This window comes from Perca flavescens, chromosome 4, assembly GCF_004354835.1.
Source record: "Perca flavescens isolate YP-PL-M2 chromosome 4, PFLA_1.0, whole genome shotgun sequence".
Classification (NCBI taxonomy): domain Eukaryota; kingdom Metazoa; phylum Chordata; class Actinopteri; order Perciformes; family Percidae; genus Perca; species Perca flavescens.
The window spans coordinates 17,663,887-17,687,719 of record NC_041334.1 but is presented as its reverse complement, the minus strand read 5'-3'; the positions used below and the strand labels follow the sequence as shown (position 1 = coordinate 17,687,719).

At 38.2% G+C, this 23,833-nt stretch overlaps 2 protein-coding genes across 2 annotated transcripts; one reads left to right on the top strand and one right to left on the bottom strand.

The window, feature by feature from the left end:
• Window positions 1-860: 860 nt before the first annotated feature.
• rtf2 (replication termination factor 2) lies at window positions 861-20,284 on the bottom strand. Its single transcript, XM_028576864.1, has 9 exons — window positions 20,048-20,284; window positions 19,692-19,786; window positions 19,359-19,452; window positions 19,059-19,198; window positions 18,590-18,668; window positions 3,977-4,087; window positions 3,708-3,762; window positions 2,516-2,587; window positions 861-2,103 (listed from the first exon to the last, which is right to left on the bottom strand). Exons 1-9 carry the CDS (start codon window positions 20,114-20,116, stop codon window positions 1,916-1,918), a joined length of 903 nt encoding a protein of 300 aa, XP_028432665.1. The 5' UTR covers window positions 20,117-20,284; the 3' UTR covers window positions 861-1,915.
• Window positions 6,628-15,577, top strand: gcnt7 (glucosaminyl (N-acetyl) transferase family member 7). The gene is made up of 5 exons (XM_028576863.1): window positions 6,628-7,346; window positions 9,718-9,973; window positions 10,123-10,864; window positions 14,350-14,445; window positions 15,053-15,577. Exons 2-5 carry the CDS (start codon window positions 9,767-9,769, stop codon window positions 15,292-15,294), a joined length of 1,287 nt encoding a protein of 428 aa, XP_028432664.1. The 5' UTR covers window positions 6,628-7,346; window positions 9,718-9,766; the 3' UTR covers window positions 15,295-15,577.
• Window positions 20,285-23,833: the final 3,549 nt, after the last annotated feature.

Sequence of the window (23,833 nt, the reverse complement as noted above, 5' to 3'; positions counted from 1 at the left end):
TACCCTGCTAACGTCACCGGAGGACTAGGCAAGCGGGCCACGGCTGTTAACATGTAGACTGTAAAGCGGCAGTAGCAGACAACGGTGAGTTATTTTAAGCCAAGAGAGGGGGGCTTTAAATCGGGAAGAGAGGGTCGTGAGTTTGCAATGTGTTTAGCTATTGTTGCCGTAATTCCAAGCCAATAAAGTGTGTTCAGTCAGGTGGAGAGAACGGCAAGGTAGTGTTATTTTTAGCATTTCCTACCATAATTCTAAGCCTAGGACGTGTGTCTGTCCGTCAAGTGGAGAGGACGGCGAGGTTGTTGTGTTTTTAGCGGTTTCTATCGTAATTCTAAGCTGAAAAAGTCTGTCTGTCAGTTGGTTACAGAGCTCCGTGTGAGCACGGGCTTCTATGACTGTCAATGTAGCCAGCATCTAACGTTAGCTACTCCGCTGTGCTGTGGAGTACTGTCTGGCTATGTGAGACTATCGTCTAGCAACATTGTTGTGGATGCTGCTGTCTCAGACAGGCAACCTCCGTGAACTTTGAGTCTGGGGAGGAGGGGGCGGGGGAGACGACTCTCTCCAGTATTTTGAATTTGTACTGCAGTAACTATTTTAAACACTAGCTGTCAGTATTACATATTGCACCTTTAAGTAGTTTTGTTGTCTAAACGTTAACGATGTGTTTAAAACCACTAGCTACCACTACCACTAGGAAAACGCTTCTGTGGGTCAGATTTTCTGCCACCGTTATGGGTGCTAATTTATGAAATGCTCCAATGGGTCGTATAAAAAAAAGCTATGAACAAACGTGGTCATGGTCACAGTATCAAACATGGTCGTCTGGAGGGCTTGAAAAAATTCAACGTAAAACGTAATAGGATTGAATAGAAATTTATTTTGGCTTTTGCTTGAAAGAAAAAGAAATGACTTGAATTGCAAATATGAAAGACGTATTTTTAAATCGCCTAGTGTGTAGAAAATATGATACATTAGGCTATGCAGACAGTTGGAAGCACTTTGGAAAATATTGAAGCTTGTGATGCTCAGAAATGAGGAAGATCACTGAGCTAAAAGTATGTTTCCTCTTGTCCTGTTACACTACAGCTACTTATGTTTGTCTTATGCTTTGTGTGCTTTTGTTGCTTTATGAGTATCAGAAGCTTAAATAAATAAGATGTTTTAAACTGTCTGTTGTTAACCATCATTTTTAAACCCACTTTTCAAGACAAAAAAAGAACCCATGAAATTATTACAAATCACTTGAATGTCCTCTGCTAAACATGTTAAATACATTATACAATAAAGAAATGTGGGCCAAGCTCATACTGATGAGGGTGTGTGTGTGTGTGAGGGGGAGGGGGGGGAAGGTCAATGATCGGTTTTCATTCATTAAAAATAATTACTGACCACACTTTATAGATGTAGATCTTTTGCAGTTTTTTGCTTTAACTAAAGAGTGAAATCAACCCTATATTTGGTCTGACACTACTTTTCCAACCATGTAAATAAAAATGAAATGAATGTAGAGATCACTTTGAAAAGCTACACTGTGTCCACTAGGAGACAGCAGAGTGACAGAGATAATAAAGTCACCCGAGCATCAACTCTCAGAGCACCTGTGACTGACAACACAGAGATGCTAGGGAATACATGTGGGAGGAAGGTTACAAAACAAAGAGTCTGAACAGCTTGGGGAGCAATTAACAAAATGTTCAGAACATGTAAATACTGAGCTAAAGGGGACTGAAGAGACATATTGGGAGTCCACACATTGGTGACATAATTAAAGGTCATGTAGGCAATGTGTGTGCGTCTATATGTGTGTTGGAGCTGGGTATGTAGAACTAGGTTTTATCAGTAATGGGTCTTTAATGGGTCACAATTTCTGGAGCAATCTAAAAATGGTGATATTTGCTCTGAGTGACAGTTACTAGAAGTGATACGGGGTGTGGGTGACCCAGTTGGATGTCTGATCTTTAGTGCGCTTGGCAGAGCTGTGGCTGGTGAACAGGGATTTGAAGACCTCCGACTTCTCTGTCATTTCCTGGACGGACCTTTTGGTGGCGGAGGAAGTTGAAGACTTTGTGCCTTTAGAGGAGCTGGAGGATCCGGCCACAGCTAGGTGGTAAAATGGCAAATGACAGCGTAAACAAAACAGCAGGATAAAGAAAAACAAGGAAAAGAATTTTTTTTAAATTACTTACTTCCAATAATTCTATAATTCTATATTAATTTAGTTCTATAATAAACAGATTATATATTATAGTATTTATTCACTGAAATCATCATGATGTGTTAAGAACAGGCCAGCTTGGCATTATATGAGCTGGTTATCCTTTTTTAATTATCTGGCAACAATTTAGACAGAAAACCTCTTAATCTTAAACAGTTCACATTCAGAATGACAGCTATGCTGTTTGAAGTATTCCGTACAGTGATTCTGGCAGACATATACTTAGCATTGTCATTTTCCGAATTTAGAGAGGTTAAGTTTAATTTGTCTGTATTTATAAAAGAAAAAGTGTCCTACCTGTCTGGCTGCTTTCACCACCATTTTGTAGTGAGATCTCGGTTACATCCACTTGTGGAGCTTGTGTGTCATCTGTGGGAAAAAACAAGAGTCAGTTTGATTAAAACAGAGAACTTCATTCAATGTTTTGTTCAACTATAGCAGAGTTATGGTTTCAGAAAATGTACATAACTTTATATTAATAATATATCATAAACAAAAACTGAATTACAAAAGGCTGCATAAAAGGTTTCTCATTTGAGTTTAAATCATTGATTCATACGCTTGATTTGCCCCTGGAGTAGCATGTATATGGTAATAGGAGGGGGACCCATAATAGATCCCTGGGGGACCCCACAAAAGAGTAGCATAAGTGGAGGAGGCCTCTCCAAGCATGACAGAGAAGGACCCCTTTGAAAGATAGAAGATTAACCAGTTTAGAGTTACATCAGTGATACCAACAAATCAGTAGGTTGACTAAGACACCGTGGTCCACTGTGTCAAAGGCTGAGCAGAGGTCAAGGACAATTAAAATGGAGTACAGGCCTATGTAGGTGGAAAGCAGTAAGTCATGGGAGACCTTGAACAGAGCTGTCTCATTGCTGTGTTGAGACCAAAAAAACAAATTGAACTATTTTTCAAAATGATTGAGTGATTGTTTGCTGTTCATTAAAGAAATCAGTTGTGTAGAGACGTTTTCTAAAATCTTGGTGACACCAGTGCTTTATAGCGCCTGAAACAAAGAGCACCTCTACTAACATCATAAAAATTTAGATAAACTTTTATGAAATGAAACAAGAACCTTCAGGGAAAAAGAGCAGATGAGACAATTTAAAAATCAAATCCTATATATTTAATGAGTGTGACAATTATAGACTCATCTTCTCGGTTGTGGGAAGTTATATACATCATCCACGTCTCACAGCATAATTCTAAAAGATAGCTGCAATATCTACAGACTCAAGTAGTTAAGTTTTCAGAAGTTTCAGTTTTATAGTAGATTATGGTGTCACATTCTGCTGTTATTCTAACACTAAGATCGCATGCGAGTTAAATGTTTGAATAGCCCAGCTAACTCCTCTATAGCACATTCAAAACATTATCCAAATTAAGTAGTAAGGGTTTTGTTAGCTGCTTGGTTTTGATTATGTAAATGCTTAACAAATGTGTCTTAACAATGATGTATGATGCCTCAAACAGGCTTTACACAAACCTTTTGATTCTGATGGTGTGGACACAGCTTCAGCTGCTTTGCTCTTCTTTGATTTCTAAAAAAGGAAAAGGAAACGTATTGATTACAAAATGTATGTTCTACTTGAAAATGTTTTCCAAGAATATAACTGGATGTTTCGGTTTACAAAAATTACACATTTTGTCTTTCACTCTCAAGAAGCCAATTACATTCTTTACAGTTTATTTAACCCTGACAACCCACTCCATCACGTCATCATCGTAGATTAGCTGTAATAAAATAAAACTCACCTTAGTTTTGGCTTTGGTCCGCCTCTCTTCCATCTTCTCCCTCAGCTTCTCAACCTCCTCCTTAGTGCCATTGAGCACAACGACATCCTCATTTTTAAAGGCGTCCCCACACTAAAACACAAACACGACATCCCAGGTAAGAGATACTGACTGACACAGTAGAAGAAAAAAACCTTCCAACCAATGTTAAGGCAGTTCATACTCATATATACTTAAAACTTGATGGAAAAGAAGAATGAAAGTTTATGTGTTAAGAGTTGTGTCTGAAGTAATGCAACAATGGAACAAAGCAGCAATTTGACCCTTTTACACATGTTTGCGTGTATTTGTTATATAATGATATACACTGATATTGGAGAATATCATGATGTTGACTTTAACAGTATTGCCCTGCACAGAGTTGTTTATACATTTTAGTGTTGAATAATCAAGTTAACCACACCAGACCACATTAATATCTTAATACTTTGTTGTCTAGTGGGTGAAATCATGTTCCAATGCTGGCTACTGTATGTTTGGGATGGGGCAATGCAAAACTAAGCTTATTGGCTAATACGGTCTAATAATGTTGTTTGAGTAGTCCTGTGGTAAAAATAAAAAATAAGCTACTAGAAAGATATGTCATGACCGAAAGAACGAGATCCAGGGTACAAGCGGCCAAAATGGGTTTCCTCAGGAGGGTGGCTGGCGTCTCCCTTAGAGATAGGGTGAGAAGCTCAGTCATCCGTGAGGAGCTCGGAGTAGAGCCGCTGCTCCTTTGCGTCGAAAGGAGCCAGTTGAGGTGGTTCGGGCATCTGGTAAGGATGCCCCCTGGGCGCCTCCCTAGGGAGGTGCTCCAGGCACGTCCAGCTGGGAGGAGGCCTCAGGGAAGACCCAGGACTAGGTGGAGGGATTATATCTCCAACCTGGCCTGGGAACGCCTCGGGATCCCCCAGTCGGAGCTGGTTAATGTTGCTTGGGAAAGGGAAGTTTGGGGTCCCCTGCTGGAACTGCTCCCCCCGCGACCCGACACCGGATAAGCAGACGAAGATGGATGGATGGATGAATGGATGGAGAAAGATATGTCATGTGTTGACGAGATTTTCCTTGTCCCCTACCTTGACATTCATTTCCAAAAAATATATTTGGGTTTCTAGTTTAAAGATGTATTCCTCAGAAAAGGTTAACACAATTCCTAAAAGGCATCATCTGGATACATCTACACAACATTCAAATGTGTAAGCCTCTTTAAAAACCCATAAGCTCATAACATGAATGGATAGGTGAGAAAGCCACAAACCAAGCTTCAACAAGGTTCAGGTGCACAACAGAAGATTTTTAAGTCCTACTTTGACATGCAAAGCAATGTTTTGTTCATCCAGCCTGATAAAAATCTTAAAAATAGTTTGTAAGGTACGTGTGGCAGGAATATGTAAACTGAAATGGCAAATAATAGTAATATAAGTCAAACTATTTACATATGCAACATTGTGCTGAACACCTTTATGAGCACAAAACATTTCATGCGTTTTGCATGCAGGCCACATTTGGTTTACTCTGAAAGGAAAATGAAAACACAGCACAGCAAATGGAAAAGGCTGGATTCAGTCAGACAGACACAGCAATAAATGGCATATAGGGATGCACTAACTATTTTATACCGGCCAAACATCCACCAGTGAGGTTCACAATGTCTTCCATTTTGAAAAAGCTAATTAAGACTATCAGCTCCACACAACTCTCTGTATTTCTCAGTATGGCTATGTTCAGAAGATTGTGGCGTACGGTGACTTTCCCACGCAGAAACTCAAGTGAAGATAACTACCTCTTCTGAAGAGTCCATCATGTTTAATCCTCCGTGTCCTCCTTGCATACTAGCAACCACATTGAGTTTGGTACTGTTGAAGATCTTTTATCTAGTTATTGTATTAACTTATTATTGTATATTACGGTTATGTTTGATTTTATGTCTTGATACATTGCTGCTTTTTTTTTTTTTTTTTTTTTTACTGGGCCCGTAAAGTATCCTTGAGTGCTTTGAAATACGCCTATAAATAAACATCATCATCATTATTAATAATATATATAATTAATATATATTATTAATTTATGGTCTGTTTATAATGTACGTAATATATAGTTTGTTGCAGACCTAACCTGAATTGTGGTGGTTAATTCATCACTTTTCACATGAGTTTCCCCTATGCATGTTAATTCAGCACTGAGATGGTAGATTTATCACTGTATTGTAAATTGTTAACAAAAATGGATTATAACTGAGGGTCAAGGCACTACTGGGAAACACACGCTCTGAAAAAACAATCATTAAACATTGTTGCATTTCTCCTGGACAGGTTAACCCAAGAGTGGATTGCAAAACTCTTTAATTCATAAATGTGTGTATTACACCAAAATACTAACATGTAGCAAGACTGCCACATAAAGGGAAAACACACCAATATACAAGCACAAATATTACACCCCTGAGTAACCAGCAGGGGATCTATTGTGTTGCCGTAATGCAGGCTCAGTGGGTGTGAACTCCGGCCATGTGCTCTGTTCAATACAAGAGGGATAATCTCAGAAGCTGACCAAGCAGCAAACAAACTCTGTGGGTGCTGCTCTGAAGTCAGTCCCTGCTGGTGCTATTACCACAAATGACAAGGGCAATCGGTGAGCTGAGAACCAGCAACTTGCGTCAGCACTAAACCAGCTACTTGACAGGCAAAAGACAGAGAGACAGCGCTCAATGGAGAGACACTGTGGATAATTTAATATGTGTACCTCCATCTTGACAAATGTACTGAATTAAACCTATTTGAGAGAAAAACGAAGAAAGAAACCTGAGGTAAAGGGGTTTGAGGAGAAAAAAAATGGAAAGCAAGAAGACGAAAAGATGCAACACACCAGTGAATAGGAAACTGTATGGGGGAGGAGAGTGGAAAAACCTCAGGGAGATAGAGTGTGTGTGAGGTGCGAGTGTGCTCCGGTGTGTCAGTGTTGGTGTTACTACTGGTAACCAGACAGAAAAGGACGGAGTCTCTTGGGGATGTGACAAGAGAACAAAAAAGAGAAGAGGAAAACACATATGCAAAGCATTCTGTCTCACTCTGACAGGTTCTGAAGCTCCGAGAGCAGTCTCCTCCTCTCTGTACAACACAATCCTGTGAAACCTGTGACAAAAACTACTACTACCACTATTACTTCTGATGCTGTTGTTCCTGCTGTTGCTAACGATGGTGGCAACAAAAATGACTTGTGTTCTCCGCCGGACTCTAGACGGATTGCAGTAACAAGCTCGGAGTATCCGTTTTGATAATGATCTGAACAGTAGCTGATGTCTAATGTTTTACTTTTTCACCGAGGACTACAGACTGAACTGCCTCAAAAGGTAAATGGTTCACCTTGTCCTGTCTTTTGCATACTGTCCTTACATGCTGTGTGTGTGTGCGTGCGTGCGTGCGTGCGTGCGTGCGTGTGTGTGTGTTTTGACATGTTGCATTTATATAAGCTTAAGATGTTTAATATAGACAGCAAAGATAAGATAAAGATAGAATCCCGTAATGAATTTTAGAAATGTGAAATGGTCATTATCTACTGTAAAACAACAGACCTAGAGGATTTTGACTGAGCAAAAAAAATACCTCTTAAGTACAAACATTGAGTGCAATCAAGCAAAAAAGCTATTCAACAGAAGATTTGAGGTGTACATATTTCCATGGCAACCCCTCTATGAATATCTGTATCTATGGTGCTGTTCCCAAGAACAGCAGGGCGTTAAAGGTTCAGTCAGGGTTTTCCGTTGCAGTGGATCCAAGGGGTCGTGAGATAATTTCCTGGGTCACCAGATGGTTGTGGAGAATAAAATCACATTTTAGACTGGGAATGTTTTTTACTTTATCATCTGTACCAGTGCTATAATTTAAGAGAGGATGCTATTACATGTTGATAAAAGAACACAGAAATAACATGAAAAAAAAGCGCTTAGGCTGGGATACAAATTTAGATTTTCTTTTCTGAAAGATAGTCGACTCTCGTTAAATGACCGCAACCGAGTCCCTGTTCAGCCGTCCGGAGAGATGTACATTAAGAAAATTGTCAAGCATGGGCTGTTGTGACATATAATAATTTATAATAATAGTAATTATTTCTCCTTCCAAAGCGGTAGGCTCTTTATGTCAGCGACTGTCAACTAGCGGCCCGCGGGACACACCCTGCTTGCCAAAGCTTTTAGTCCGGACTGCAGAATAATAATCAATTCAGAAAACGTAAAGAGGAAAAAAATGCGTTCTGGTATTAAGCATTTTGAGCATTCACAGCAGGTAACACTCCACAGGGAGATTTGCATCTCTATTCACACTCCCGATGTGGTACTGCAGATCTACGTCACACTGGATAACACCCAAGTAAACCAGACAAAATGCCATGCAGCTTCAAGCACAATTCATGTATTTTAAGACAACAAAAAATCCATGTGGCTACTTAATATGCACGTGAATGACATCATCGTCATGTTCCCGTTCTTCATTCTCGATGATGATGCTGCTGATTTTATTCTTTTGCAACAGCGATCGTTTCATTGCAAATGAGTTATACAGGTTTAGCGTTACTAAAAGTCGGCAAAACAAATGTGTACTTATCAGTCCATTCTTCTTTAACGCTGCCGTTTTCCACGTCAACTTTTGGCTTCAGGCTCTTTGACAGTGACATTTTTACCTGACAACAGGCCTTTCTTCCTGCAAGCGTTTTCCACCAATCAGGACACCGCATACTACAATAACGTTTCTGTAATCACAGATTTTAACCATCACTCCTTAGTACACTGCCTCCTACTCTGAGATCATTTTCTAGTTAAGTAGCCTAGTTATCATTATGGATGTTTTTTAGGATTTTGTAGTTATGTAAATAAATATTGCATTAATTTAGTAAGAAAGTGAAAATATCTCAAACGAGGATAGGCGTATTAGGTTTAAATACATTTTATTTTCTTTATTTGAAAGTCTGGCCCATGGCGTGTCTGCTTAGAAAAATTCTGGCCCTTGGAAAAATGTATTGGGAGAGGTTCAGAGGTTCCTTATAAATATTGTGTTTTATATGACAAACAGACTGCATGGTATCACACTTATTACCAGGGTACTGCCTTTCTCTCAATTATTCATAATCAGTCTGAAACCTATCCTCATGTCACAAGAATGTTGTTTGTTGACTTACTGTATCTGCTATCTGTTGTACTTTGGACATGTCACTCCTGAACAACATTTTTTTGTCAAATGTTTGGTCACTGAATGAGAATTAATATAAATTGTTTAAATCTATGAAATAACCAAATATAGCCAGTCTCAATTAGCCACACTTTTTATCTCAAGATATTTTTATTTTGTTTGCAAAACATGTTAGCTATTTTTAAGAGAAAGCAAACTATAATCAGAAATGATCTTTGTGTGATGACTGTCAAAACTTAGTAATACATTTTCTATTGATCAACTAGTTAATTTATTAAAGTTAAAATCCTATATACACTTTAGGAATGCTATTTTGAAATGTTTTGTTTAAAAAAAAGTTAAACCAAAGAAAATGTATTGCCAGTTATACATCAGTCAATAAAAGTTATTATTAGACTAAATTAGGTACACTAAACTACATTTCTTGATCTAAAAACTGGCTTCATCAATTAGTGCTAACCTACATATTTAACCCTATTTAACATCCCTCATGGGTGCAAGACCCTAATGCAAATACCAATCAGGATGTCTTTATTGCAGGAGTTTTATCTGTGGCGGTGCTGTGTGGATACGGTGAAGGAGGGCTATTATGAACCAGCTTAAGGGCGCAAAATGCAGCTTCCTGTTGTGCCTGGGGATGAGTATTATTATCTGTTCAGTCATTTACATGAGGACCAGGATGCCAACAGAGCCTAAGCTGCCAGAGCCTCCAAGTTGCAGGCCCTTCTCCACTGAATGTAAAGCTCTGGTGCCCGGCATGGAGGAAGGAGTGGAGTGGCACCGCTGTGACTGCCAGGTATGTTTTACTGCATTCCTAAAATCTAAGTTAAACAGAAGAAGTATAATGGCAAATGTGAATAAAGATTCTAGTTAAATAAATTTACAAAAGGTAACTAGTTTTTTATGACAGGCCTAGTGTTAATATATCTTTTTTTATGTCTATAGGTGGAAAGCTATATTCTGAATAGTGGCATGCAGTGTTCCAATTTGATCGGTGACCTGCACTTCATTACAAGACCTCTAACTCGTGAGGAGGAGGACTACCCTTTAGCATTCATTCTAACTATTCACAAGGAGCTGGAGCTATTTGTGCGCCTGTTGCGGGCCATTTACATGCCACAAAATGTCTACTGCATTCATGTGGATCACAAAGCTTCGCTGGAGTACCAGAAGGCGGTAATGAAGCTGGTCGCCTGCTTTAAAAATACCTTCCTCTCCAGCCGCAGCGAGACAGTGACGTATGCTGGGTTTTCCCGCCTGCAAGCAGATTTTAACTGCATGAAGGATCTAGCAAAGTCAAAGATAGGCTGGAGGAAGGTGGTGAATCTGTGCGGACAGGATTTCCCTGTCCAGAGCAACCTGGAACTGGTGCGGTACATGCAGAGCAAAGAGTGGAGGGACAGAAACATGACGCCCGGGGTCAAGCAACCGGAGTCTATGAGGCACAGAACACAGCTTCAGCACAGGGAGATAATGGGCTCACATGTAGCCCAGAAAGGGTTGGGACTTAGGAAAGGTCCTCCTCCACAAAACTTGCAAATTTATTTTGGAACAGCCTACTATGCTCTCACAAGAGCTTTTGTAGACTTTGTTCTAAAAAGCCCAATAGCCCAGGACCTCTTGGAGTGGTCCAAAGACACGTTCAGTCCAGATGAGCACTACTGGGTGACACTCAACCACATCAAAGGTAAACTGCCTTTTTCAAATGGGTACACATAGTGGAAAGTTCAGCATCACAAATCCTAGAATGGAACTTTTACTTATTAACTAGTGTGACTACGATGTTTGAACAAAATGAAACACGAGATACAGAAAGACAATCAATGCAACAAGGTCAAACAGCCTATTTAATCCTTAAATGTTTTACACTGGCTCATTGACAGTGCTTTTATGACAGGATTTCGAGTTAAGTGAAGTTAAGTTAATGAGCTGTGTGATCTAAAGCAATGAATCGCAAGAAGATCTGCGTTAAATGCCTTTTTTGAGGTGCAAAAATGGGAATTTTGGTATGTGTATGGCAAAATTTTCAGTTGAAGTCAAAAGTGGGAAAAGTTACAGGTAGCAGCGTCGCCATTGTCAAAAACTGTGGAGTATGGATTCTTAATTGACCTTAGAGAGTGAGCCACAGCATGACTGAAGCCATCACACTTGTAGCACTAGCACATTTGGCAAAATACTATATGAAATGTGACAGCATTTTAAGATGCTGGAAAATGATAAACATGTTGTTTGCAATCAATGTAATATGAAAATGTTTGCACTGAATACTACCAACTTGAAAAAAAACAATTGTTTGCTTGAACTAATGGATATCCTTTATTTTTATCCCACACATACAGCACAAAGGAAACTACTGCATATGAACTAATTGAACATAAATATAGTTTAAAATGAAGATGATAATTTTACCGTTAATACTCATGATTAATATCTATATTGACAATCATCTACATCAACAATATTGTATCAGAGGGTCCCTTTACATTCCCTTCATTTACGCACTCGTGGTTGGTCTCATTTCTCACTCTTAAATAATGCAGGAGTCAAGTCTCAGGACGTCAAATGTATGGTAAACTGAAATGGCAATTTTCCTTTTACACTAAAAGACAAGCATGTTAGTTATTAGGAAATATGGCCACTGGTCTTGTCCAAGGAACAGACTGAAGAAATGAAATTAGTCCCCAGGTGCTCCTAAAGAGGGTGGTTGAAATGCAATGGGCTTATCTCCACTAAGGGAAATCAATAAAGTGCAACAAAATGTATTCTTCTAGCAACATATCTGTCCCAAGGTGTCAATAAGGCAGACTTTATCTTGGGAAAGAGAGCCATAGGGTGGAAGCGGAAGAGGAAGAGAGAGAAAGAAAGAAAGAAAGAAAGAAAGAAAGAGATCTATTCCTATGGCTTTTGAACTGAAGCCTTAGACTTTAACGGATATTAATATATTGATCATTTTGTCGAGACGTTGTCAATCTTGACAATTTCTCCATTACTTAGGATTACCAGTGTGAAAATAAGGCAAAATAGAGATTCTTTAGGAAATTGTTTTGTCTTCTTTTTAGGATCATCATAGGGCTGTATTTATATTTGGAAAACGATGGATTACTAGAAAGCATTGCTCCATATAATCCATATTACTATATACAGTCCACGGTGTTTCGCAAAGATGATTATAATTGTCACACAACAGCTTACGGGCTGAGTACAGTTGACGTGACGAAGACGGCACGGATTGCAAAATGGAGGAAGAGAGAGAAAATAGCGAGGGGCGAAGAAAAGAGACATGCCAGAGTAAACGATTAAAGGTGCCCAAAGTTTGGGATCATATCAAGCTGAAACAAAACAAAACTAGCTTACCACAAATAAATGATAAATGGTCATGTGATATGCATTGTCAGAGATGACATGTAGGAAAGGGCCGCAGGTCGGAGTCAAACCTCTATATTTACCAACTGAGCTGTCCTCGTTCTCTTTTAATCAGTCTGTTATATGTATGTATGTATGTATGTATGTATGTATGTATGTATATATATATATATATATATATATATGTATATATATATAAATATATATATATATATATATATAAAGATATTTTTTTTTAAAACTAAGCAGACAACTGACATCGATTACCGCCAAGATAGTTTTTTTTTTTTCTTATATTTTGTATATATATATATATATATATATATATATATATATATATATATATATATATATATATATATATATATATATATATATATATATATATATATATATATATATATATGGGCTGTCAATCGAAAAAAAAATTTACTAATTAATTGCACAATTTGCTGTAATTAATCGCTTTTTTAAAATTGAGACTGAAGCTTATAATAATGGATATTTAAATGCTAAATCACTTAACTTTGCAAATATGAAGAAAAAAACAAACAAGGAAAGGTTCTGCTAAGTTCAAAATGTTTAATATCTTTCAGAACAACAGCAGCAACAATTTGGCTTAGTCCTGCTGAAGGCTGCTGAAACGGCTAGAAACTGTCTGACTTGAGAGCAGATTTTTGTCACCGTCCCCGGCTGCTGTCGCCTGCTCTCGTCTACTTTACAGACGAGGCGCAGTTCATCTCCAACGAGCCGAGAGTTCAATCGCCGGCAGGGCAGTCGGGACTCACCCGGAAATGGCGAGCAGGATGAGGTGACTAGTCTCTCAAAATCTGACGAAAATCTTCTAAACTGACCTTTGTTGAGCTGAAATGAAGACAGATTCAGCAACTGCACGGCCTATTTCTCGCTTAAAATGTTTTCAGAAACATGTTTCAGTGAACTATTTTAGTACAATATGAGATCGTATTCTGAACGGCCGCCATGACAGTCTGGCTTTGGATTTCCGGAGAAAACAAACCCATGTGATGCGTTCGTCCAATCAGCTGCCGGTTTTCATTACTTGGGCAACAATATAGAGTAGCGCCGCCTGCTGTTATGGAGGCGTATTACGTTTCTCAGCCGCCACATGAAGTAAACAAACACAGCTGCGTTAATTTCGTTAATTTTTTTTAACGAGTTAAATATTAAAAAATTAAAGCAAAAATTAACGCGTTAATTTTGACAGCCCTAATATATATATATATATATATATCTCTCTCCTAGGCTATTTATTTCAGATAACTTTCATTTACATGTGTTGCTGTATATAAAACTGGTAAATTAAACCCTGTCTTTGCATTTTATTTTAATCACAATCTGTTTTTATAAAAGAGCTTGTGAAAAGTGGCTTTTACTTAAAACTGAACATTTAGCCCACTTTGTAAAACAATACAGAGCTATATATCGTGTATCACCATTCAGCGTTACGGCGATGCGAGGAAAAATTTGGGTGCACCTAAATAAAAAAAGTTAGGCGCACCAGTGCAACCAAGGCAAAAAGTTAGTCTGGAGCCCTGCTTGTGTAGGAGGAGACTGTTTTTGTTTAAAAATGAAAACGCAGTAGTGTGGATGTAGCCTCAGATGGTTCCGTGTAACCAAGCATGTGGCTCAGGTTAGTACACAGAAGCTTCCCTAAGCTTTTCTATGGGACGCATCCGGAACTGTGTCCCATGCAGTGGATGTGACAGTTCCAAACAGGGCTAATTAAATTCTTATAATTCAATTAGGTCACATAAATATAATTCATTTTGTCTGGTTATGGGTTTAAAGAAGCTCCAGGCAGCCACATCGAGGGAGGCTGGGCAGGAGACATCCGGGCAATCAAGTGGAGGGATCAAGAGGGAAGGACACACAATGGCTGCAAAGGTACAGTACAGTTGTGCATCTATTATAATAAGGTACTATATAATTGATTAATTACTGTACAACAGGGCTTATCTATGGTCAATTATTCTAGTCTTGTTCATATGTGTGTTCTTGTGACTGTGAATTCTAGATACAATGGAAATGCCATTTGAAGTGAATCAGTTATGTAATTTACAAGCACATTATCGAATCAGTGAATGTTTTGAGACAAAGACAAACTCACTACTACACACATGAACGAGTACTAATTAAGTACTAAAATGAATAACTGTTTTGTTTTTGTTTTTTCTAACATTAGCCTACCTCATACTCTATCTTTTTCCAATGACATAAACGTTGTCTGCTCCTTCCTCTTTGTCTTATGTTTGGCTCTTTGGCTCCAGACAGGATTACAGGACCCATTACTGGCTAAGGCAACACAATATTTACTCAACAAAAGATGATAAGAGGACAGATATGAGGATTTATATGATATGATTTACTCTAAAATAGATTTAGTCTGTCTGACCTTTAACAGGTTAAAGATGAAAAAAACTTGACAAAACAGACTCCGAGCTAATATCTAATTTACAAATACAGGACTAAAATTGTTGTTGTCATTTTCCAGGACATTACGTACGAGACATCTGTATATATGGAGTGGAAGACCTGCCATGGATCATCAACAGGAACAGCATGTTTGCCAATAAGTTTGAGAGTAATACCTTTCCTGAGGCTCTGGACTGCCTGGAGCAGTGGCACAGGAACAAGGTCTTGAACCAGGCAACTGTTCCCATAGAGCCATCATGGCTGCTGGCAACACAGAGCAACTCAAGCAGCAGCTACTTCAACAACATTGTCGGGGCATGATATCGCCACTGGTATCCTCAACAAAAGTCGGGCTACATGCAGTTCAGATTATTTGCACTCGTTCAGTGGCTGTGAATGTCAAAAATGTGGTCAAAAAAAGAAATGGAACTGAGTACGGATGCACATACCAATGCACAGACCACTTCCTCTGTAGCACGGCTACTGTTCATAGACGTATTTATCTATTTATGAAACTGTAAGATAACTGTTCTTGCTTAATAATCAGAAGATGTGTGGATTAAAATATATTGACAGTAAAGCAATGAAGTTAAACTACACTGAATCCAATTTCAACAAACACTAATATATATATATATATATATATATATATATATATATATATATATATATATATATATACATACATACATATACAAACACAGTACAGGCAAAAAGTTTGCATACACCTTCTCATTCAATGTGTTTCTTTTTTTTTCCATGACTATTTACATTGTAGACTCTCACTGAAGGCATCAAAACTATGAATGAACACATATGGAATCATGTACTTAACAAAAAAGTGTGAAATAACTGAAAACATGTCTTATATTTTAGATTATTCAAAGTAGCCACCATTTGCTTTTTTTGATAACTCTGCAAACCCTTGGTGTTCTCTCAATGAGGTTCATGAGGTAGTCACCTGAAATGGTCACAGGTGTGCTTTGTCAGGGTTAATTAGTGGAATTGTTTCCCTTATTAATAAAAAAGCAAAGGGTGGCTACTTTGAAGAATCTAAAATATAAGACATGTTTTCAGTTATTTCACACTTTTTTGTTAAGTACATAATTCCATATGTATTCATTCGTAGTTTTGATGCCTTCAGTGAGAATCTACAAAGTAAATAGTCATGAAAATAAAAGGAAACGCATTTGAATGAGAACGTGTGTCCAAACTTTTGGCCTGTACTGTCTGTATGTATGTATGTATGTATGTATGTATGTATGTATGTATGTATGTATGTATGTATGTATGTATGTATGTATAACATTGTCGGGACATGATATCGCCACTGGTATCCTCAACAAAAGTCGGGCTACATGCAGTTCAGATTATTTGCACTCGTTCAGTGGCTGTGAATGTCAAAAATGTGGTCAGGAAAAGAAATGGAACTGAGTACGGATGCACATACCAATGCACAGACCACTTCCTCTGTAGCACGGCTACTGTTCATAGACGTATTTATCTATTTATGAAACTGTAAGATAACTGTTCTTGCTTCATAATCAGAAGATGTGTGGATTAAAATATATTGACAGTAAAGCAATGAAGTTAAACTACACTGAATCCAATTTCAGCAAACACTAATATATATATATATATATATATATATATATATATATATATATATATATATATAAAATATATATATATATGAGCTTCATGAGGTAGTCACCTGAAATGGTCACAGGTGTGCTTTGTCAGGGTTAATTAGTGGAATTGTTTCCCTTATTAATAAAAAAGCAAAGGGTATATATATATACACACATACATATAGTATACAACACATACTATTTGAGACAACTACACAACATAAAGTATAGAATAATAAACTACTGAATATGCATTCATATTGTTTAATTTATTGTAATATTGTTTAAGTGTGTGATAGTAGCAGGGGAAAAAAAATTCTCCTTTATTCCCTTTTTAAAACAAGTCTATAGCCATGATCGTGGCTCTGTGAGGCTGTGCTTTGAGCAAAATGTTAACTTTGGCATGCTAACATGCTCACAGTGACAATGCTAACATGCTAATGTTGAGCAGGTATAATGTTTACCATCTTAGTTTAGTGTGTAAGCATACTAACATGTACTAATTAGCACAAAACACAAGGTGCAACAGATGCTCAGTAAAGTGAAAAGTACTTGCTCATTTGTTCTTAAAATACTTTTACAATCATTTAAAGTTCTCAGTCATTTGGGTCATGGTGTTATCTAGAAAGTCAAGGTCCACCGAACTTGCTCAAGGTTTTTCTTGCCCTAGGCAGGCTGCCTAACTTGTTTTTGACTGTTTAAAAAGCTATTCCCAGTTGAAAAAATAAATAAACGAGAATTCAGAGAATTCATGGTGGCTTTTACTGTAAAGCACTTAAACAAAAGGGTTGGAGTTAGCTCAGTTAAGGTTAGTGGTTACAGTGGCTATTCAACATTTGAATATCATTCCCTGCACTTTTATTGGCAGATCAGTTTTACAAAAGTGACTTGCTTAGACAAAGAGCTGTAGGTTCTGATCCTTTTAGGTTAACTTCAAACCTCTAAACACACTGCCTTATGGTGTATTCAAATCACTAACAGCACTAAAAACACAAAAGGGCTGGGTGAGTATGGGCATGCTGCTTCAAGGTACAGGTAGAAGATGAAATATGAACCTTAACGTCTACTGTGAAGGGTTATCAAATGCATGTAAATAAAGCAGACTTTCAGGGAGAAAGAGAGACAGATGCTGGATCTCAATGTCTACCCTATGACCTAGGCTGTGAACCCTCAGACTATTCAGGCCTGTCCAAAGGTTTACAATTATATGTGCCATTTCATGTTATACATTAAGATAAATGCAAAAGTGGCCCTCTAAATGCAAGGAAAGATAAAGACAACAACAACAGAGATCACTTTTTACAGCACTGGTGTGAGCTAAACATAACCATGGTTGATTTCCACTTTGTCAGTGTGTTGCTTGGAAATGTGAATATTCATCATATTTGCCAACAACTGTCTACACTATGGCAGCCAAATGTGAGATTTAATAAGAAGCAGACAAAGTCCGCCTAAATGCCAGGGGCTATAAATAAAAGAAATTGTGTGCTACCTAATAAGTCTATCTAAGGAAAAATCTCTGCAGAGAGTCAGTTTCCCACAGGCACTGGAACTTTCCTTATGGTTTCAGGGCCTATTTCTGGCTAAGTCAAACAACTTATCTGTGCCAAGATGCTTTCACTTACACAGAAACAACAAGAGGGACTGGATTTAGAAAGAAGAAATTAGGACTATAGCTTTAAAATTACTATAATCAGCTCAGGACCCCAAATTGTTTATGGGATTTTTAACACACATTATTATCTATCTGAGCAGACAGATTGTGCATCTGGAACCACCCCAATGCCAGACTGCTAGCGTGTCATCTACACTGATAACAAGCAGAAGCACTGCCAAACATTGGTCAGTGGTGGAGATGTTTTGTGGAAGGAAATAATTCAAATCTATAAGGAAAATGAACAAAATCCTCACAGTTGGCAAACCATTGGTCCACCAAAGAACGTAGGAACAGAGTGACTAGGGAAAAAAGATGAAATCTTGCTCACCTTGTGGCAGATATCTGTCTTGATCTCCTTCAGGGCCCTGTCAGAAAAGACGCAGCCACAGGTCTGCAGGTAACAGAACCTGAAAATGGAAATATTAGAGTATATAATATATTAAAAAAAAATAATAATCTTGAACCCTTTGGACCATTTCCAGCACACAGTGTCAAGAGGTGCATACTTCTAACATTGTTTGATCTAAACGCGTGGGTGAAATTTTATACCAGTGAGGAGAACAGCTGAGTTCTGTTTTCACAACATATAAACTTATATAGCACAATTTGATCAACACTGAACTATAATATAATTTAAAAAAATGGAATAAGTCTCGACTGATGAGTAGATAAGTACTAGACTACAATGAACTGGATGCACAAAAAATGGAGAACCTTTTTAGATTATGTTTCAGCAATTATACTTGATGTAATAAAGCACCAGGCTCTTTATTAAACCTGTACTTGCGGTTTGTTACCTGTGCTTGCCATTCATCTCCAACCCAACAACAGGGCAAATGAACATGCCGCAGTTGAAGTCCTCATATCGGTCTCCTTTAGTATTCCTTCTCTCTCCCTCCCACTCAGGGTTATCAGTCAAGTTCAGTTCTTTTATATCCTGCAGAGGGAATAGATAGATGTACATGCAAAATATCCAATAAGAAATCAATACAAGTGTTAACACCCCCGACACACACACACACACAAATTAAATCGGAAACACATGCATGCGCTCTGGTTTCATAGCATAGGAGGAGAAAACTTCAGTGATAACATACCTTGATCCCACGGATGTGAGCTACAGTCTGAGTATTGGGTCTCTCAGCAGTCTTATCCAGAAGATATTCAATGATAGCATCTTTGTTAAAGAGCCTGAAACATAACATGGACCAGAGTTTTAGGACATGTGTGCTGCAATAAACGGATATTTAAAAAAATGTATAGATGGATGATGGGAGTTATCTTATCATGACAAGCTAATTAGTTTGCTAGTTGTCCAGCAAATGTTTAACTCAAGTCTGTGCCACGAACACATCATCGAACCATCCTGTCTCCATAAGTGTACATGGGAAGCTAATTTTTTTTGCCTGAGTGACGATAAACAAACTCACCTTCCCAGTTCACAGGCAACAATGGGGCGTCTGAGTTTCTCCTGGCTCAAGGCACAGTATTTCCACTGGGCAGCCAACTCTGCATTTTTATCAACCTGGAGACATGAAAAGGTATGTAACAGCACACCATAACATTACACACATAACAGCAGTAACGTTATCTAAAATAACTAAATTTGACACTTCATACGTTTGTAATCATTCTAAAAGCAAATAGCAAGAGCGTTAGCTAGCTAAGTTATAATACTGCTAGCCTTTTAGCTGGCTAACAGTTAACGTTAGCAACCCACTGACTGCTCTTGACAACATCGCAAACAGTTATGAATTTCAAAATAATAAGCGTAACGTTAACTCACCTTCTCAACTTTTTTGGGGGCTTTCACCAACTCATGTCTTTTAGGAATCGTGCCTCCGTCACATCCCATCTTGTAAGCTGACTTGTAAAGTGTAGCTAGCTAATCACCGAGTTAGCTTACTACGAACAAAGCTAATAGCAAGCAGGAAGTTCCCAGGTTGTAAACAAACAACGAGAGATCTACAAAGCTCGCGGGATGTACGATTGATTTGATGGTCGCCCTCTAGTGGCTGAATGAACACAACTTTTGAACTCTTCCAATATGGTGCATTTTATAGCTTCAGCCACAGTGGGGAAGCATCCCCCCAAATATCAGTGTATTATTGTCTGTTCAGCAAGCAGCCCAGATGGGAGTTGCCGGAGGAAGCAAGTAGAAATGACAATAAAATATGAATAGATTTTTATTTTAACAGAAGGATGTGAAAAGATGGGCATACGCCTATTTACTAAGCAACTAATTATAATACCAATATAGACTTTTGATAATTGCTTTATTAACATCGTTTTTTTCCCCAGCACTTGTATTAGTTTTCTAAAGCACCTTACACTATTGTAGCCATGCATGTATGAAAAAAACAACTTCACACAGATGACTTCACTCGTTTACTGCCCATCTATCTAGACATTTTTCATTTAGCCATTAAACTCAGGACTAGTAAGTGACATTAGTCTGGCTTCCAGGCCTGTTGTCAGAGTGGTCTAGAGATTAAAGTTTCCTTGGAAGATAGTTCAATGAGTGCTAATTATATCCATTTCCTGTGCCTTGCAGACTGCATATTAGTTTACTATCGATGGCGCTGTCCAAGAGCGACCATTAGTTTGGGGAATACCTCAGTGGAGACATCTCTGGCGGCATGACTGATAATCTGTTTTGAAAAGAAGACTGCTGTAAGAATGAAAACACAGCATTGGACTTCATTTTGGCTGAGAAAATAGATTTCAACCTCTTTACGCTCACCACACACAGGCAGCTGCTACTGTGGTTCCCAAAATGTAGCAAAATTAACAAATATAAACATAAAAATATTTCTCCATTTTCCTGTTGGTTCGATTGGTTCTTCCTGTAATTTATAAATTGTGTTATGTGTCTTATTGAATTTCCCCCCTTTCTCACACAGAGCTAAATGTTTAGTATGGATTTTCATTAGAGGCAATGGAGTAAAAGCTCTGTTAGCAAACTATCTTTGAGAGAGTGGAGCGCTCTAGGCTGATAGTGCAAACCAACACCTCAGGAACACACAATGCACAATGGCCATTTGGACAAAAGGAGACTGGAACAATGGTCTTATATCCCCGTCTTGTTCTGCTGTTTTCAAAACAGCAGAGCCAGATAGAGTTTTCTTCTTGTACCTGATGCATTCATCATAAAACATACTATAAGGATCTCTTTGGAGGAAAGTTATTCAAGTCTTACTGAAAAGTGACACAATGCTATACATTTTCAAGATCTAAATCAGCTATGAACAACAATTTAGGTCTAGTTTCGAGTGCTGTAGTATCTACAACCACATAGCTCTAGAATCATCCTACAGTATTTTGGCATGTAAAACGTAATCCAAAAATGCCTGTGTTGAAGCTTTGAGTCACTGTTTACTACCTGTCATTTACTCTGGTCTTGTAGTAGTCCAGATATAAAATCTTCCATGTGTCTTGTCAATGCTCAATTATCACAAAGGTACCCTGAAATGACAACAAAATGAGAATGAGGATAGTGACAGTCTTATTTGCAGATTGAATGTTCAAAACGAGTTAGCAGTTTGTAGTTCATTCCATTTTTATCAGATGAGATTTAAATCACCCTAAAATTACAGTAAGCATATAGCAAAGGGACCTGTGTCATTTCACATCTGAAGTGTCTGGAATCCAAAGCCAGAATGTGTCACTGCCTGTGTCCACTGATTTTATATCCATCCTCTCCAGTTAGATATGCACTATTTGCACAGTTAAAATGCAGCTTCCTCTTCCCTAAGGTCTCCGCCTCCGTTTGACCTCCCTACCACAAATATCTTCCTGGCCTGCTGTGGTGCTACCCAGCACGGCTGACCCAAAGAAAACCCCAACCACCAAGCGCCCATCCAACCTCATGTTTATACTTCCATGATGAGTCCAACCTGCCCAATCAGACTTCCACTGAATGGCCTTGAACTGAAACTGTATACATCTTAACCATCCCAGCCATCCGAAGCAGCCAGTGGAGACCAAGGCTGCATTAATTGCACGGACCAGCCCTGGTAGTGCACCGAGTCCAATGCATTTAGCGTTTCTAATTGGGAAGGAATTGCTGTGTTTACATTGGCGCTAGTTGCTAGAGCTGGACCCTTAGCCCTCCAGCTAACCGAGCTAAAGCCCTCTGAAGGAGAAAAACCAAACTGCTTAGTTCCTGAAATCTCTTGACAGAGCTGGAAGGAAATTATTTGGAACAGAGTTGAGGGATATTATTTCAGATTTATCAAGGGGGGATGGTGAGGAGATGAATCTTTTTCTTTTGTCAGATTTTGCCTTAAATCTATTTGGCACTAATTTGATCAGTGTTGTTAACTAGGGTAATGCCATGTCGTGAGGGAATGTAATTACTTTTTTATTACTTTAACTTTTCAGAGCCCTTTGTGACATATATTTAAGTTGCTTTTTTTTTTTCTCCAAGCAATCCAAAATCCAAAGATATTAAATTTATATATATATATATATATATATATATATATATATATATATATATATATATATATATATAGGACATCCCCACATTTAAGAAGCTCTAACATGCATTTTTGCTGGATCGATTTGTCAATTGTCAAGCCTTGGCGCATGATCCGAAAAAGGATAACATAATATAAAGGCTGGCGAGAAGACCTTTGTAATTTTCTTACAGCCGTAGATGAAGTGACACCATACGATATGTGAGTTTTAGAATTTAGCTGCAAATTCTACAGTCACCACAACATTTCCCCTCAATAAAACGCCTTTTAGAATATTTTATTTGTGATTTTAAGTTGAATAGGGAACACCGTTGTAGACAGTCAGCTCTAAAACCATGTATTAATCCATATGCAAGTTCATGTACCTAACATATAATGAGAAATCCAAAACCCTGGAAAAAGCACACCACATCCAACATTAGGACTGCAATGGGTTGCCACACACACCAGTCGACCACAATTATTTTCTCATTCCTTTTTCTGTTTATGTTGAAACTCACATAGCTAAAATTGTCAGTTGGAAACATTGCCCATAACAAATTTTTCTATCCTCTTGGTGTAAGCAGTGTGAGTGTGATTAACCAACTAGAGCTTTTGCCATTACTGATACAGATTTCTGATAGATTAGATACATCCTTTATAGTCTGGCATTAAGTGATAAACAAGAATTTGAACTAGATTTTTAATTTTATTGTCCTTGTTTATAACATGATCAGGATAAAATTCCAAATTTAAAGGATTAGGATTTATTATTTTAGGAGATTCCAATTGGATTTGGAAGCGCTTTAGATGAGTCAGCAGCACAAAACCAGGTTTTGTCTGTATCTCTCAGTATCCAGGGTATGAATGTTGAAGAAAAACAGTGTTGCCATGATTGCGGGCCATTTTTCCTTGTTGCACCAGCCTGCTGTGTGACAGTATTAATCCATCAGCTGCACTGAAGTGTACAGCTCAACATTTTATTTACCACAAACTTCATGAAGCACTGGGACCTTTTATGGTCCTAGCCAAGCCAAGGCACAGACCCATGCAACAACACACACACTCACACACACAGTCCACCTGGACGCATTTTTAACATCAGCCAGTTT

Excerpts from the sequence above, each read along its gene's own strand:
- gcnt7 (XM_028576863.1), top strand. The coding sequence starts at position 9,767 with ATGAACCAGCTTAAGGGCGCAAAATGCAGCTTCCTGTTGTGCCTGGGG. Across the intron at positions 9,974-10,122 it reads GGCACCGCTGTGACTGCCAG|GTGGAAAGCTATATTCTGAA; the intron begins GTATGTTTTACT and ends TTATGTCTATAG. Across the intron at positions 14,446-15,052 it reads GACACACAATGGCTGCAAAG|GACATTACGTACGAGACATC; the intron begins GTACAGTACAGT and ends GTCATTTTCCAG.
- rtf2 (XM_028576864.1), bottom strand. The coding sequence starts at position 20,116 with ATGGGATGTGACGGAGGCACGATTCCTAAAAGACATGAGTTGGTGAAA. Across the intron at positions 4,088-18,589 it reads AGACAGATATCTGCCACAAG|TGTGGGGACGCCTTTAAAAA; the intron begins GTGAGCAAGATT and ends TTTGTGTTTTAG. Across the intron at positions 2,104-2,515 it reads TGGTGAAAGCAGCCAGACAG|CTGTGGCCGGATCCTCCAGC; the intron begins GTAGGACACTTT and ends TTTACCACCTAG.